The sequence below is a fragment of the Girardinichthys multiradiatus genome, chromosome 5 (assembly GCF_021462225.1).
Source record: "Girardinichthys multiradiatus isolate DD_20200921_A chromosome 5, DD_fGirMul_XY1, whole genome shotgun sequence".
NCBI lineage: Eukaryota > Metazoa > Chordata > Actinopteri > Cyprinodontiformes > Goodeidae > Girardinichthys > Girardinichthys multiradiatus.
In genome coordinates, this window is record NC_061798.1 from 38,420,549 (window position 1) to 38,437,501 (window position 16,953).

The 16,953-nt window shown below is 38.2% G+C and overlaps 1 protein-coding gene across 1 annotated transcript; it reads left to right on the forward strand.

Annotated features, from left to right (window-relative positions):
• The first annotated feature begins 1,127 nt into the window (after positions 1-1,127).
• On the forward strand, positions 1,128-15,222 carry LOC124867911 (platelet-derived growth factor subunit A-like). The gene is made up of 6 exons (XM_047364601.1): positions 1,128-1,709; positions 1,987-2,083; positions 7,708-7,815; positions 7,955-8,148; positions 13,988-14,114; positions 14,710-15,222. Exons 1-6 carry the CDS (start codon positions 1,647-1,649, stop codon positions 14,718-14,720), a joined length of 600 nt encoding a protein of 199 aa, XP_047220557.1. The 5' UTR covers positions 1,128-1,646; the 3' UTR covers positions 14,721-15,222.
• The last annotated feature ends 1,731 nt before the right edge of the window (positions 15,223-16,953 follow it).

Below are 16,953 nucleotides of genomic sequence, written 5' to 3' on the forward strand. Positions count from 1 at the left end.
TGTTGTCACAGTCTGAACAATCATTAATGAGCTTTTTTTCACAGCAAGTAAACATCTGGCATAGTCACACACACTCCTGCTTTCTCTCCCTCACTCTCTTAATGTGTGCATTTGTAGTTTTTCAAACATGCAAACCAGTTTCTAAATGTGTGATATTGGCTCTAAAGGAAACTTGTATAAAGCTAACAGGTTAGAATCAGCTTCAAGGTAAAGACATTCATGTCTATACTTTTATTGTACCAATCCCTTAGTTTTGTTTGATCAGCTGCAGCCAACTTATGATGTTTTGTCCCATTTCCCATCACAACTGTACAATACAGGGTTCCTCCATTTTGATTATTTTAAATTTTCATTTAGTCTTTTCGGGGCTCAAATGTCAACAGTCGTACATTATTTGAACTGGAAAGACCCACTAAATTTTAAAATCTCATTTTCAAAAGGCCAAGATGAGAGCAGCTTAAGAAAAGGTCTTGATTCTAAAATACAACAGACACAAACATTTTCTACACATTATAAAACATCCAACGTTAAGAAAGTATCAGCAAAAGCTAAAAGAAAACCAATGACATGTTCAGCTGTATGACCAAATGAATCATCAATCGAAACAGTTACATTTACATTATTTCCTATTCAAATATGAATCATAAACATAAACAGTTATGAATTTTGATATTATTGATAATCATACATATTCATACAAAAACATACATTCATTTATATTTCTAGTGGTTAGTATCTGATTTAAGTGCCTGCAAATATGAAAGGATGGAAGAAAGGACCATGGATGGATGGATGAGTACAGAGTTGAAGGAAGGAAGGAAGGAAGGAAGGAGGGTAGAGGATGAATGGATTGATAAATAGGTTAAACTTTTAGACATAAAGTCTGGAAATACATTTTTTTTCTAAACTCTATTTTCTTTTCCACTCTTACCCATGCATGGAAACCAGTTAACCAATACCTCACCAAGCCTCTCCAAACTTGATTAAAAGGCGCAGCTGAAGTAGCCGAAAACTTGGAGGATTGCTGTTTTTTTACGCTGCTACCGCGACTCGTTACGCAAAGCGCGCTCACGACTAAGTGCCTCGAGGACGCGCAGCGTTATATGCTGTGACTGAAGCATATAACCATGTTCATTCACCCCTAAGATCACAGATCACAGCCACGCTGGGAGCTCGATGCCAACTCCTCAGGGCTGCACCCTGGATTTTCTGACCCGTTTTCCTGGTTTAATTTTCGCTGCTAAGTTTGAGTTGATTTACCTTCAAGAGTTTTACAAATTTTGTGCGACTCTTGCCTTCAAAATGCTGAGAGGATCAAACGCTGCAGGTGGAACAAGTGTGTGAATTTTGACCGGATCAGATTGTGAACAAAACTGGATTTCTGGATATGTGTAAAAATATGTTGAAAGTTATTTGCGGAAGAACCGCTGGAAATCTACCGTACCTCAGTTTTATTTGAGTTTTTATTAATCGATCTTAAACATTCCTTGACTATTCAGTTTGATTCGCCTTAACTGAAGTTTGGGGAGGGGGGGAAGCAAATTCTTCCGAGGGATGGTTCAAAGCTGTGAAGATCAGGGAGCGACAGCCCGGCTCCTGCAGTGGAGTTTCGCCTCATCCAGCTCATGCAGCGGGTCTGAGAAGAGATGAAAGCCGCGGTTTACCACCTCCTGGTCGGCTATTTTTGCCTACTACGCACCGCTGCCGAGGTGAGCCTTGGCATAAATGTTTTACCAAATTACATTTTGATTTCAGTCACCGTAAATCCTCATAGTTCTATTTTACAGCTGTGTAAGGCCTGTGTTGTTTATCACAAATTAAATCCAAGCTGCGTAATTACGCACATTTACCACTATGCGTAAGAGCACAACAGAATCTGCTTCAAGGCTTTTTAGGATGCATGGAGTTTGCATGGTTAATACTTTGCACAAGTTTGCACTTGCATATTTTAATCTAAGTTAATGTGACAAAATGTTTTTTTCACAGGAGTCTCCTCTCCCTCGGGAGCTCCTGGAGCGGCTCTCTCGCAGCGAGATCCGCAGCATCAGCGACCTCCAGCGGCTGCTAGAATTAGACTCCGTAGGTAAAGCACTTTAATATAGTACCTCTTCTTCCTCCAAATCACAAGTGCTCCTTATAAACTGAATAATCTGGGTACTATAGTAGATACTTAATTCAGTGAAGTATCTACTTTTAATACTTTTGTGAACAAACTATGTATATATTTTTTTGTTTTTTAACTAACAAATTTTGTTTTAAATTGGTTTTTCAAATCAATTTATTTATTTATTTATTTATGTTTTTGGACTAAGCTAGTCCTCTGTCTAGTATTGACCAGTCACATGTTAATTTATTAACACAACAGGGATGCTGTGAGTTTGATCCAACATGAAGATTTTTCATGTTGGATCAAACTCACTTGTATATGTAATATGTGCCATATGGGCAGTATCCCAGAGTGGCATTCAAACGATGGGGGTACAAGCACCATATAAAAAATAACTAATTTGTCTGTCTGTTTTGCCATGAACAGGTTTTCTCATGCTTTTTTACCCATGCAGTCAATGAGGAGTTGGCCCATGATGTCATTCATGCAATAACCACTACTGAAAGGAAAAAAAAAAATTGTTTTAAAGTTAAGTTCTACATTTAAAATGAACTGGATAGCAAAATTCAATAACACTATAAAAACCAATAATCTAAAGTTGATTATTAAATTAGTATAGCTAAAACAAAAAATGGCGTTAAAATGCATGTAAGAAAATCTAAAGAAAGTATATATATATATAGCTTCTTAACCTTTCTATATTAACTTTATAACAAATTGCTCGCTCAAAATGTGAATTTTGAACATGGCCAGCGCTGGCTTATGCTACTTATCAGGTAAAAGGAACTGTTAAGTAACTGCTAAGTGTGACCTGAAGTTATTAGGGCACATTCATACTGCTGGTCCAGGGATCGGTAAAAATGAGAAAATTCACACCTTCAGTTTGCACAGTTTGCAGTTTTTTATAATTTTTGTTTTTTTGTGCAATTCTGCATTAAAATTTGTTGCTTAAAAAAATATGGCAACAACTTAATCTAATTAGACTTTCATTAGCAAGCACTTAATTTGAATACCAAAATCTATGTTGATTATATAACACTGCATAAAATATTTCCTGTGTTTATGGACTTTATGGTGTTCAAGTTGTTTATCATAGCTAGCAGTAGCCTGCCTTGTATACACAGTAGGTGAAAAGGTGAAATTAGCTTAAGGGGACAAATTCGTTCTCTTAATTAAAGTCCTTAACACAACCAACTGACATTAACATTGTAATACAGGGGAAATTTACCATCCTCCATCATTCCATATTTCATCGCGTGGAACAAGTTCAGTGAATTCTGATCAGGCTTTTTACTTTAATTTAAAATGCCTTGGAGCAATGATGGTGAAGGCTTTGTTTCTCAGTCTCAAATTAGGAACAATGAGAGAAAAAATATTTTTAGGGTCTCAGAGAGCTGGAGGAGACAGGAGGTCATGAAAACAACCTAAGGCAAAACCGTTCACAGTTTTAAAAGCAGGGTTAGTTGTGTTGGCAAGGATAGCAGGCATTCAATATAATAAACATTTCCCCCTGTTTTTGTTTTCAAATTTTAAACTTCGAACACCTGAGTTAATAGCATATAAAAAGGAACATAGTTTTTACTGATAGCACTTTCGCTTATGAAATAGGCATGGCATTTGTATAACAGTGTTTTGTGTTGTGGGATCAAATCCTTCTTCTTTGGCTGTCCAATAGGGGTCCCACAAGGCTCCAGACTTGGACTTCTTGATTACACCTTTAATTAACAAAATTTACATAATTCAAAACAAAGACTCATACCACATATGTAGGCCAATAATGTTATCTATAAAATCTACTTATTATTTCAAATTTTGATAATCACAGTTAAGCAAAAACATAGAATGTACACTGTTTTGTCCTTTACTCTTTATAGATTAACACTGGGAGGATGACATGCTAATATTAGATGGTTGAGTTATGATAGAAAAGTGTAGTTGCCCTAGCCAGCTGACCGGCAGTGCACAGCAGTGGTTGGGGGAGGGGACATTGTCAATGTTTGTTGCAGCCTGAGAAAACCTTTCTATATTATTGAAAGGACTTTGAAACTGTAGGAACATTATGACTCAACTTTTTAGTGTTTCTGAAACTGTATCTTGGTTTACCTTGGTAAAATACGCCGCCCAGACCCAGAATAAAAGAAATTCTCCTGACAGATAATTAAAAAAATGGTACTAGATATACAGTAAGCATGTTTGATTGTTGTCTGTCAAAAGGTGGGGTTAAAAACCTCTTTTAGTATTTTTTGCTGAATCCAAAGTGGGTTTGCTTATTATAAAATATTAGCCACTGGTAGCCTGGATGTGATGTTCAATGCCCTGCTTTAACCTCTGCTCCTCGAAAGACTCTGAAATACCATTTGCATGTGGTTTATGGAAAGTAAGATAATACTGGGTCATCCCACCATTACTGGGATGCATCTCCAGATGTTGCAGGCAAAGCCATCCTTTCTTAAATCAATTGTGACATCCTTGGTATCTTTCCAGCTTGTTAGCTAAAGGTTTGACCTGTAAGTGCAAACACTAAGAAGAGCTATTTTATGTTCAAGGAGTGAAGCAGAAAATCGCAGTTGATTAAATGAGTGAGGTGAGAGAAAACTGTAAAATAAAACTGACCACTGCAGCACTTTCAAACTTTGTGCATCTCAGATCGTTTCGATTTTTTTGTGAGACGTAGCCCAATCTTTTTTCTGTCTTTTGGTGAAGACCGGTGCCACCATTAATCCTGGCATCATTGAGATGCAAATTTAGAGTGTGACAGCTCCCCAGGCTCAGTGGGGGTCAAGTGGCTCACTTCATTATACTGTTGTCATGCTGCCCATTATTAGTTTGAGAGGAGGGTTCGCTGCAAGGCTGCTGTGTTGCTATGTATAATTCATGCTGAAATTCCTGCATGTCAGGCCACAAGAGGAGAGCCTTGCAGATGGAGAGAGAGAGATGGTCCGAGGTGGACTTTGTTGTGTCAGCCAGCACATTGTGTCACATTGTGGCAGGCATGCATGAGTGAATATGCGCACAAAAAATGCACTGTCACAGAAAGACGTTACAATCAACCACAATGTGATCAAAGGTACAAACTTTAAGGTACAAAGTTTTAAAACAACTTTGAGGATGTTCTTTATGTGTAAAATATTACTTTTTAAATTTGTAGAGCATGATTTTTCTGCACATGATGTTCTTTGTGTTAACTATATTTGTCAAACAGATGTGATTGTGTTAAAGGAATCATAGCTTCTTACATGTACTGCCCTTTAGGGCAGTAAAGGTATTAGCAGAGGTTAAATGTTTACACTTTTAATTCATGATTTTCCAGACGTCTACACAAATGTATGCAGATGACAGTTATTTCAGCACTTGAAAAAAAATTTCCAAGGTGCTATGGATTAATGATTCTGTGGCCTTTTCTAATCATCTCTTTGCTGCCCTAATTAAATATATCTTTACAACAAAGGAACACCTTTGATTCTCATATCACCTATAGGATTCCCACTAGAGACTTAGATGTAGACCTTGTATTGCCTCAACAGCTTTAGAGATATAATTAAAAAAATGAAAAGGTTTTAATGCAGCAAAATGGCATTTTTTGGCCTAACAAAGTAGGACACAAAAAGCAAAAGCATCACAAAATAAAGTTAAAAAACACAATCCATTATTACTGTCAATACTGGCAAAAATGTTTTATCTTACATTTAAAAACACAGAAGAAATGAGCATTCCAGACCCAGAAAGGGAGCTGATTCCAGTGCATTGAAGCCTGTATCCCGTTTTGTACCTGAGAAACCTGGGTTCGACTAGAAGACCTGCATGCTGCAAAGGAAGTCTTCTGGGGCAGTTATATTGCATAATGAGCTGTTTTATGTAAAATAGGGTTAGGCTGGTAGGACATTTATAAGTAATTAGTCGAACGTTGAATTTAATTCTTAGATTAACAAACAGCCGGTAAAAAGAAGAAAAAATGTGAGCTCTCGTGGGCGTACCTGTCAGCACTCTGGTTGTGGCATTTTGGATTTACTGTAAACGAATTGTAATGAAATGTTTTAGCACAAAGCTAACATGGTATTGCAGTAATCTAGTCAATGTGGGAAGAAAGCATTAATTCACTTTTCTGCAATCAAATCTTGAGAAAATGACAGGGGCTGAAGACAGCTCTAAACCTTTTTATTTACTGGAGGTCAATGGGATAACCTCAAAAAAAAAAACCATCAGAACCAAACTGCGACTTTCTGAGTTTCTTTGAATTTAGAACAAGGACTTTGGTTTCACCTGACATGAAAAAAACAGGTCTGTAGCTCCAGTAGATGATTAATCTCGCATGGATTAGCAACAACTAGATACCATCATCAAAAAAAAAAAAAATTGAAATAATTGTGCCTTTCCTGATTATATTACTCCCAGAGGTTGCATGTGTATGGAAAAAAATATTAAAACTAAAGCAGAAGCCTGGAGGACACCAGCATGGGCTGCAACAGCAGATAAGAGGTATTGTCCTTGCATAAGCCGGAATTTGTCAAATAAATTAGACTTGAAGCAGTTCAGAGCAGCTGAACCGTCTCATTACTATAATGAGTAAGGGGACCGTAATCAGTGGCCATAATAATTTGATTTTTAACTTCAATCAAAGATAAAGTTTTCAGTAATTACTGTTCCTAGAATAATACAAACCAGTTTCAGTTCAGCTTATATATGTAGCGCCAGTTCACAACAAACTGAGATTTCAAAACACTTTAGAAGAAAAACTGCTATTTTTCTTTTACAATTATACAAAAACAAACAAATCAAATTCATAACAGTATATTCCAATCACACAGATGACGCAGGCTAAACGGATCCTAAATGTGTTACAGGACAGTTTTATTTAGTCACTGCCACAGAAGTTTCAAACTGTAGCCTAAAGCCTTGAACTCATTGTTTATTGTCCGGTCCGATGGTTTCAGAGGTAAACCGACTTCAGAATAATAACTGTCTGGTGTAATGTTTCTGATGGTCAGTACAGACTCAGTATTTAGCCTTACAATGAAGTGAATCAGTTCTCATAAACTATAAGGACAACTAGTCACCTGGGTTAGAAAAGAAGAGAAGTTTGCTTTGCTTCATGTTTGAAACACTGAGTCAGAAAAATATTTCCTCAGCTGACGACCTCTGGGTGACCCGAAAGAGCTGCACAAGCAGCGGGCTGGTTTTTAAACCTAATTAAAAATTTTCTTTGTACACTCAGAGAACGGTTGTTTTTCTCAGATAAAATTCCCATGGAGAAAACTCCTGCTAATACGTATGAACACCTGAACTCAAGCTCCGACCAGGAGGAACCTGATAATTTCTTAAGCTTCTTTTAGGTTGTACCGATAAAATGACACGATCCATGCTGGTGATTTAAACAAATTTCTTCTTTGGTGATTTTCTTTGAAACTTATAAGGCCCGTACAGTTAATGTGAATGTACACTTTTTTTTTTTTTACGGTCATTAAAGAATTAATTTGAAATACATGTAGACTGGTGTATGCTGAGAAAAAGTAAGTTTCTCAAAGGTCATTAGGATAGTAAGATGAGTTTCAGAAGATCTGTGCTCCTAACACTACAATGTGTCCTATTTTGTCTTCGTCCAGAGAATGAGGTGATTGAGGAGACCAAACACAGCTACCACAAGGACTTTTCTCACATCTTACTAGCTCACAAGAAAGCACATTCACACACAAGACAAAAAAGAAGCACTGGTGAGACCCACTCAGCTGGTTTAATGTGCATAATTATTTGATTTTAAATCAATTTTCAGTTGATTATATGGCTAATTTAGGAAGAATGTGCAAAATGGCGCTTCAACTACAAATGAATAAAAAGTATTTTCCGCTGCAGTTGTGGAAGAAGCTGTGCCGGCCCTGTGTAAAGTGCGCACAACAATTTATGAAATCCCCAGGAGTCAGGTGGACCCCGCTTCAGCCAACTTCATCATCTGGCCTCCCTGCGTGGAAGTGAAACGCTGCACAGGCTGCTGCAACACAAACAACATGAGGTGCCAGGCGGCCCGCAAACACTACCGTACCGTCAAGGTAGAAAGAAAAATCCCTTCTCAGTATCTTTGTTATCATGTAAATGCAGGTTTGATTCAGCTGTTTTGGATACCAGATGTTTAAAAATGACGGAAATACAATTATTCATACTTATAAGATAAGGTAGGAACCAAGGCTAAATTACCTCCCAAAATTCCTGCTCTTTATAAAATCGATTTCATCATCCTTTTAAATGTTTCACTCAGCACTCCAGTTTATTTAAATTCAAATTACAAATTACAGTATTGCTTTAAATTGTAATTATGAGCAGCTTTATAATGTGGATATTTTTTACCAGTTTTTGTTAGCATTAAAGATGACAACACTAAGGCCCTGTTTACACGACAATGTTAAAATGGAAAAGTTTTGTTGCTTTTCCAATGTTTGTTTATACAACAGCACTGCAAGTTTTCTCTGAAAATGGCACAATTTGAAAACGAGTTCCAGAGTGTAATGGTTTGAAACCGTCCCGGTCTCCGTTGTCATGTACACGGGAAAAATGCAATGCACAGTATGACAGAAATCAGTAGAAATTAATGTGCATTTCCAAAACACAATGGCTGCCAACCAGTTTAATACACACAGAAGGTATCAACAATAACAATGGTGGATTGCACAGTACTTACTTATGCTGCTGACTCTTTTGAATCCAACCATGATTTCCCAACAAAGTGCCTTTTTTCTACCCCAATTTCTAAGCAGGAAGTGTTTACACATGGTAAGTTTAAAAGAACATGCGTCTTACTAGTGGCATAATGAGGTAATTACACCGATTTCATGTGGTGCGAGATTGTAATTAAAAGGTTGTCATGGAGATGTGTTAACAGAAACTGAATTCAATTCAATTCAATTCAATTCAAAGATACTTTATTGATCCCCGAGGGAAAATTAGAATTCCAGTACAACCCATCCAAACATACATCATGACACAAGACAAGGGGGGGGACGGGTCACCGAGGCTTTGCTGCCCACTCACAGGCAGATGAGAAAAGAGGCCACATTAGGAAAGTAGAGGGAAGAAAATCATATTTCACACTTTATCCTTAGCAGGATACAGTTTGAGATTGCAAAAAACCTCAGAACAAAGAAGCAACAAGTTTACAAAACAACATCATGCCGGGAACGGTAAAGGTGGTGTGAGGGGTGCATATGTTTATCTTGAGCATGTGTGTGTGTGCAAGTAAGTCCATGAAGCACTGTCACAAAGGCCATTGTCCTTGATGGTATGTTGGACTGTTCATCAACCGGCCACAAAGTTCTGAGCAGGTCCACAGATGTCCTCCGGGAAGGGAGGGGGCAGAGGGAGCAGAGCGTCATGTTTACATAACTTCCAGGAGAAGTTGAAGATAGCCAGCCATCAAGGCCGTGCAGGGGACCCAGATTCAGAAAAACAACAATTATTTGGGTTAGGCTGACTCTTAATTTTCCATCAGCCTTGAGAGTCTCGCTGGTGCTTCTCAAAGGCGAATCCAAACAGCCAAATTCCTGGTCTTTCGCCAGATCCGAGTGAACAACTTTCTCCAAGATTTATCCCATTTCACCCCTGAGTCCAGGAACCGCAACCTGCCTGCGATCCTGTGTAAGGATCACATCCAGTCTGTGATTCAGCTCACGTAACATCTCAGTCTGAGTGTTGATCGCTCTGAAGATCCCATCACACATGCCAGGCAGCCTCACAATTGCCAGAACAGCTGCTGACATTCTCCGAATTTCTCGATATGCCAGGTAACCGCTGACTCCAAAAAGCAGAAATCCTGATATCAAACATCCAATTATATACATATCTTCCACATCCTCAACTGACATTATCGACAAACACACAATCCTCCACTTCTGCCAGGAGTCCATTGTGTATCCAGAGAAAAACGTCCAGTCCGGACAAGTTGGGCTCTCCTTCACCCCGTCTTCTCGTCGAGAAAATTTGATCAATTGCATTGAGAGACCAGCTGACCAAATCCATAACTAAGAATTTGGAAGATATGCAAGAAGAGGCTCCAAAGACAAGACACAGAGCTGAAGCAGGGCAGATATGGGAGGGGGTGGGAGACAGAGAAAAAGCGTCCTCCTCCACCGAGAGCAGAAAGCAGAAAGAAAAAAATCTAATTTATATGGATCATCGTCATGTAAACAAGGCTTAAATCCTCAAAATCGATAAATCAAAGTAATTTAAGACTGTTTTCTTTACACATAAATTTTACATCCAAATACTATATTCCACTAATATAAGGTGGCTTTCATATGACATCTTTACTATAGAAAAGACGGCCATTATCAAACAGTAACCAGCAGAGAATACTTTAATATTTTTTGCAAACACTGATAAATTCTCTACTGACGTGTAAAAAAGGATTCTGGCATTTGTCCATTAGCGGCACCAACTCAAGACTTACACATTCACACACACACCCAAACACACACACACACACACAAGGATAGAAACACATGGTGGCCCTCTTTCACCAGAGGTAAACACTCCAAATCTGCCAAAAGTAATAACCGTCACCAGCTGATCCACTGTGTGTGTGTGTGTGTGTGTGTGTGTGTGTGATTATGAGTGTGTCTACTGATACTTAAGGCTCTGCCAATGAGTTTGTTTATGAAATGGTAGCCTTTAGAGCAGGTTACCAGTCAAAGGCGTTGAACGAGAGATAACCCAGTAAAGAATGTGTGTTTACTGCTCACACGAAGAGTAGGAGAACAAGGTTTGAACATTCATGGACATTAAATGGATGTTTTTGATCTTTACCAACTGACTGATAAAAGTTGATTTATGGAGACTTTTTGAAATATTTTTGAAACATTTGATGAAAAAAATAGGCTGGAAGGCAGGTTTTGAGAGTTTGAGAGTTGCCAAAGATTGAGAGAGACAACGAAGAGAAGGAGAATTTTCTGTGCCTTAGAAACCCAATCTCAGATGAAAGGACTCTGTCTTTGTCTGCTCACAAAGGAAATCAAAAATAAAGTCACTCACATGTGCTGAGATTCAGCATTCAGAGGGTAAACGGTCACAAATGCACCCCCTCTCATATACAGCCGTAGGGGAAATTGTACTCAGGTTGTCCACAATGGAAGAAAAACTGCACAGGAGAAAAATGCAACTGGTGTTGTTACAATAAATGTTTTATATATATATGTGTATGTAACTCAAGTTCAAGGCTCAGTATCTCTGATGATTTTATGACAATATCTTGAGCTTAGACCTATTTTTTTTCATGCAGTGCAGATTTTATTTCAATATTAAACTGTATTAGATCCTCAATCTAATCAATTAATTCTTATTTAATTGTATACCTAATAGCAGGTAAAATTCAATGGTGTTTTCTCTTTGAATCTTCAACTGATTAGAGTGAAAATGTATTAAAGAGATAAAAACACAAAATAGGTTGAACTTGAAACAAATGCAATCATGTAGAATGCACAATCTTTAACAGCATTTCTGTATTTTAACAGCTGGAGGTTGAAAGCTGTGCAGATTTTGTTTTTGTTTTTTCACTATTTGCCTGATAGCATCACTTCATAAAGTTCATGGAGAGGGTGTGAGGAGTGCCTGACAATGTTCAGAGCTCTGTTCCTGCAGAGTCTGGATAGAGAATACAGACACTCCAATCACCTTGGATCATCATGAGGTCTGCCCTGCTGAGAGCAGTATTTCTTATCTGCATGTTACTCTAAAAGAGCACCTACTGACACCAAGGTGGCCATTAAAACTTAATTGAGCGAATTTTACCCTCTTTCAGACTTCCATTGTCTTTTTTAGCTTATACTTGCAGGGTACCAGTGTGGAGGTGGGGGTGGAGGGGTGATCTGGTGCCTACATCTCCAGCAGCCACTCAAACTTGTAACACAGAATATTTTTTCTTAAACCATAAAAACGTTTTTCCTTATTTGTTTACTGGATTATAAAGTCAGTATGACATTTAGAAACATTTTAGCTGGCATCCATACAGAAATACAGAAACTGTCTCACTCCAGACAGACATAAACTATGCTACTGAGGATAAACTACAGTACTTTAATATTATGCAAGCACTGCCACTGTAAACTTCAAACAGCAATTACATTTTTTTCTCTTCCTAACAAAGACAATTTTTTTAGATGTGAAAGTTTTGATTCCCACTCTTGATTTAATGTTTGGCACCATGTATGTCTTTCAAAAAACAATTAGTGATAAAAGAGCAAATAAACCACATCATAGTCCTTTCTGCTGCTGCAGTAGGCAGTGGTGCCCTGGGCGGGGCCCTCCTTCTGCTGACCCAGGCTCAACTCACTACCATTTTAAATACAATACTACTTTATACCCTTCTCAGTAATCAATGAAAAAAAGTTATTGGTATTACTGTAATATAGTGCTTCTTTGTATGTAAATTTATCCTTGGTGATGAGCTTCAAGTTTTTGAGGTTGGAAGGCCTTCTTCCCATCACTCTAATATTTAGCTCCTTTCACAGATTCTCTATCATACAATAATATTACTTTCATTCCAGTTTCTCTATGACTCAAAAAAAAAAAAAAACAACAAATGCCATTATGAAAATAAACAATGCAAAAACTAGTTCAGGCACAAATTTGAGTTATTTATTTATTTATGGCATTGTCACACTCCCCAGCCTATGCTGCTCTGGGTAGAGAGCCATATTGCTCATGTCAAAAGCCTTCACTGGCAGTAGACTCTGCTGAGTATGTAGACAAGTTAATTAGGGTAACTTTGCTCAAGCTGTTTTTACGTGACCCCACAGGTTTTATGTTCTATACAACATGCAAAATGAATGTTTTAACTGTTAAGCAAATCCACATACAGTGTAATAATGGATCTACTCCAGGCTGCAGCTCAGGCTCAAATGATAAAACAAGTTATTTTGTAGTCTATGCTTTATAATAAATGAGAGAAATAAAGTTTTCCATTTCAGTTTTCCAACTTTGCCTTAGATTCCTGCAGTTTGCAACTTGTTTTTGTTTCTAAGGCCATCCTCTGCAGAATACTAGGGTTTACCTTTCAACAGCGTCTTACTCTTGCACAGCTTTTTACCTCAGCTGAACCTTTTGGTCCCTTCTCCAAGCCTCAGCTTGGCTGTTTGTGAATTTGTTCAGACTTGAAAGGGAGATGCTTTTGGAATCAGACCTAAAGCTCAAGCAATTTGGAGAAATGAGCGTGAAGCATGCATACCTTATGTAACTGATTTATGACTAGATTACTGTGTACACATGTTGAAGAGCCACTGTTTCAGCAGCTGAGCTGAGACATTAAGTGTGGCATCTGTGTGTGTGTTGACACTGAAACCAAGCCTCTTGTCCTTGTGAATCCAATTCATTCATCCAAACAAGAGGAGGCACGCCCATCTGTTTACACTGTGCCGTATGTGTTAAATTACTTAAGGAAGCTTTTCGAGTTGAGGAAATGCCTTAAGCTACTTTGTTTTAGTTTAACATGTAAATAAAAAATGTACCTGCTAGTTACTGCTCATAGCTTTAACTGATGCAGTCTAGTTTTTCCTGCAGCACATGTAATGTTTTCTTTTTGTTGGTGCCACGGGTACCACATTTGCAAAAGGATGTTTCCTCAAAATTGCAGAATTTCACTATAAATGTAGGAGTTTATCTACGTTTATGGTGTACTGAATGACTAAAAATATCTCTTTTAGGCCCACTTACTGAGGACAAATAAATATTACATGCTTCAATGTTTTAGACGTTCTGTCAGTGCGAGTACAGGTAGTTAGCTTGACAATTTTATCTCATGTTTAACTAAAGACATTTTTATTAAAACCTTCACTAAGCTGATGTTGTGCTTTTTGGTTTCAAAGAAGATTTCTTCTGAGTCTCTGTCATCTCTTTTTGTTTCAGGTGGCGAAGGTTGAGTATGTACGGCGGCGGCCGAAACTGAGGGAGGTGGAGGTGACGCTGGAGGACCACTTAGAGTGCATGTGCAGCAACAAACGGCACATCAGCCTAAACCAGGACAGAGATAATGGTGAACATACAGCCTTACCTGCATGTGTTTTCATTCTTCCAGTTGATAACTTTTCCAGCAAGTATGTATCTGTGAAACTAACACCAACTAATAGAATGTCTGAAGAACTGTTCTTCCTGCAGGCCTTTCTGCTTTCCAGTCAACAATCGTCTGAAATTTACTTGTTGCTAAAACAAAAATACCCTGAACACATTATCCACCTTACATACTGAACGATTTTTTTTTTTTTGCATCAGCATTACGGCTTCCTTTACACCAGCTTCTTTATCTTTCTGCAAACCACCCTGGCATGTTCTGATAGGAAAGAAATACATGGTGTGATCCTGTTGCATGCATCTAGATAAACAAACAAAGAAATAAATAAAGAGACTCTGCATGACTTTAGGATCATTAGGTCAACAATTAAGAAAATAAACTCATTTATTTGAATTTCAGGATAATGGACTACATCTGGCATAGACTGACCTAATAGTTCTACTTTTTCATCAGCTTCAATGACAACACTTCCCAAGAATATTTGTTTGTTAGCTTATACTGAGTAAATAAGAGTTGATTTAATCAATTCTCATATTCAGAAAGTCTTTTCTTTGATCAGGTATCAGGTGAAGACAGAGACAGACCGATGATGCAGTGGACGAGAAAAGAGAGGCCACCTATAACCTCTTCACCACCTGCTATGAAAGGACACGTGATGGAGAATACATGACTCATTTGAACCTGAAGTGTACACTTAAGAGTTTGCTATAAAAAGTAAATCATCAAAACCCTCCAAACCCAGAGAAGTACCTCAAACAAAATGAACATTTCTCAGTGAAGAAGGAACGTTTGGATGTTTGAAATCATCAATCTTGAACATCTAAGAACAAATTTTTCCATGCTCTGCTCATTCACCTGAGTGATTGAAGATCGTTGTCTGGTTAGAAACAGTGACTGGGATGAGGTTTTGTACTCCATGATTTGCTCTTCCTCTGGTAAAACGTTCATGTATATTCCGTTATTTTTATAACCTTTTTTAATGCTGTTTGTTTTCTATTTCTGGTACATTATATCAATAGAAAAATGAAAGCAGGATTTTACTGCATCAAATAAAATATTTATATAAAACACAGTTGGTGGTGTTAAATAAAACGAGCCCTAGACTAACAGGCTTGTTTTAAAGTCCCTGCAAAGCAACTGAGGGGTTTAAAAACAGCAGCTGGGAAATTACTACATCTTTTAGGGTATGTAGCATTAGACATTTCAGTCTGAATAGGTACAGTCATTATATAATTTATTCTATTGGTAAAGCTGCACAATATATCTAGTCACAATCATCATCGTGATATTGATGTTTGCAATATCGAAACCATAGTGTTGCTTGAAAGCAATATTAGGTTGGATATCAATATTTAAGTGCCATGCCGTCACTCTGCATAACAATAATATATTTTACCAGTTGAATGGAGTGAAACTGCCTTTGATGATCACCCATGGTATTTATTTAGTGGTTGAAATGCTAAGGTTTACAGAAAATAGCAAAGAAAGAAAAGAGGCGGGAAGATCTGGATTAGGCCTACTGTACACAGGCACCGCACTGACCACACTGCACATTACCACGGTGATGCGGCTACTGTTATCGTCCTTTCAGACTGGGAAAAACCGCTTCACTTGGCTTTGTAGAGACAGTGTCTGCTGGGGCCTTCTCTGGAACATAGTTTGCTTCTGCAGGCCTCAGAGAGAGAAAGTCAAGCCAGGCTTGTACCTTCATTATTACCCCCTTTCATGAATGAATACCGGCTACACAGACAGTAATTCATTCTTACTGTACTTAACTTAGTGCATATGATCGATGATCGTATGAGACTCTCGGATCCAGTTGAAGAGTTATGTTTGTTTGCCAGCAAAGACACATTAGCGCGCTGTGCCTCCCCTGTCCCGATGATCACCGGTGTGGAAGAGGCAGGATGTAGCAAGAGCGGTGCTTTTATTTGGACAGTGACGTCACAGGAAGTCCGCAGTTACCCCATTTCCTGGCTGTGCCGGAAGTAGGTTCATGCAATTTATTTTGAAAGTTCCAGAAAAGTTTGTACCGGACTTCTAATGTTGAAATCCGTGGCTGTGGGTCACAACAAAATAGTAGTAACTAGTGGCCTGATTTCTCAGCCTGTTCTTATGTTGGCATTGTTCCAGTCAAAACCATACTAACCAGAACCGTAACTTATTAGCTGTGACATAATTTAATGCAACAAAAACAAAAGCTTTAATTATTAAGTCTTTTTTATGACAATTTAACTAAGATCCAAACCTTGGATCTTGGTTAAACCTTGAAGGCCAATTAAGCCTGCTGTTTGGACTTGACTCTGTTCCTCCATACAGCTTGTAACCACATCTAATAGCTGTTCCAGGCATTATTTTCCGTAACACGCGTCAGTGGGTGACTAGATTGACTTTTAACAGAGGACATCTCAAATACTTATTGGTAAAGTGGTGAAAACTTACATAACCTTGCTGGCATATTGCTCTTGGAAGAGGCAAACCATGTAGAGACACTAGCCAGCAGTGCAACCAGACTGAATCGTTGGTGTAAACACATAATTTTCATGATTTAGTGGTTCTGTGTTAGCTGAACAAAGAAGATACTGTTGAAAACACATTTTATAGGTTTGGACTTGCTGTCTTTTCTGCTGTTTTCCCACAATTTGGTTAAATTAAACGCATAAACCAGGCAGTATTATGTGAACACGAAGTACCAAAGCGAGCTTTTTCTGAGTGAGGGAACAGTGATGGAGCAGAGACAGATGGGGAAAAGACTGTAACAGGGTCTGGAAGGTGAGAGGGCGGAAATGAAAACAGACAGGAT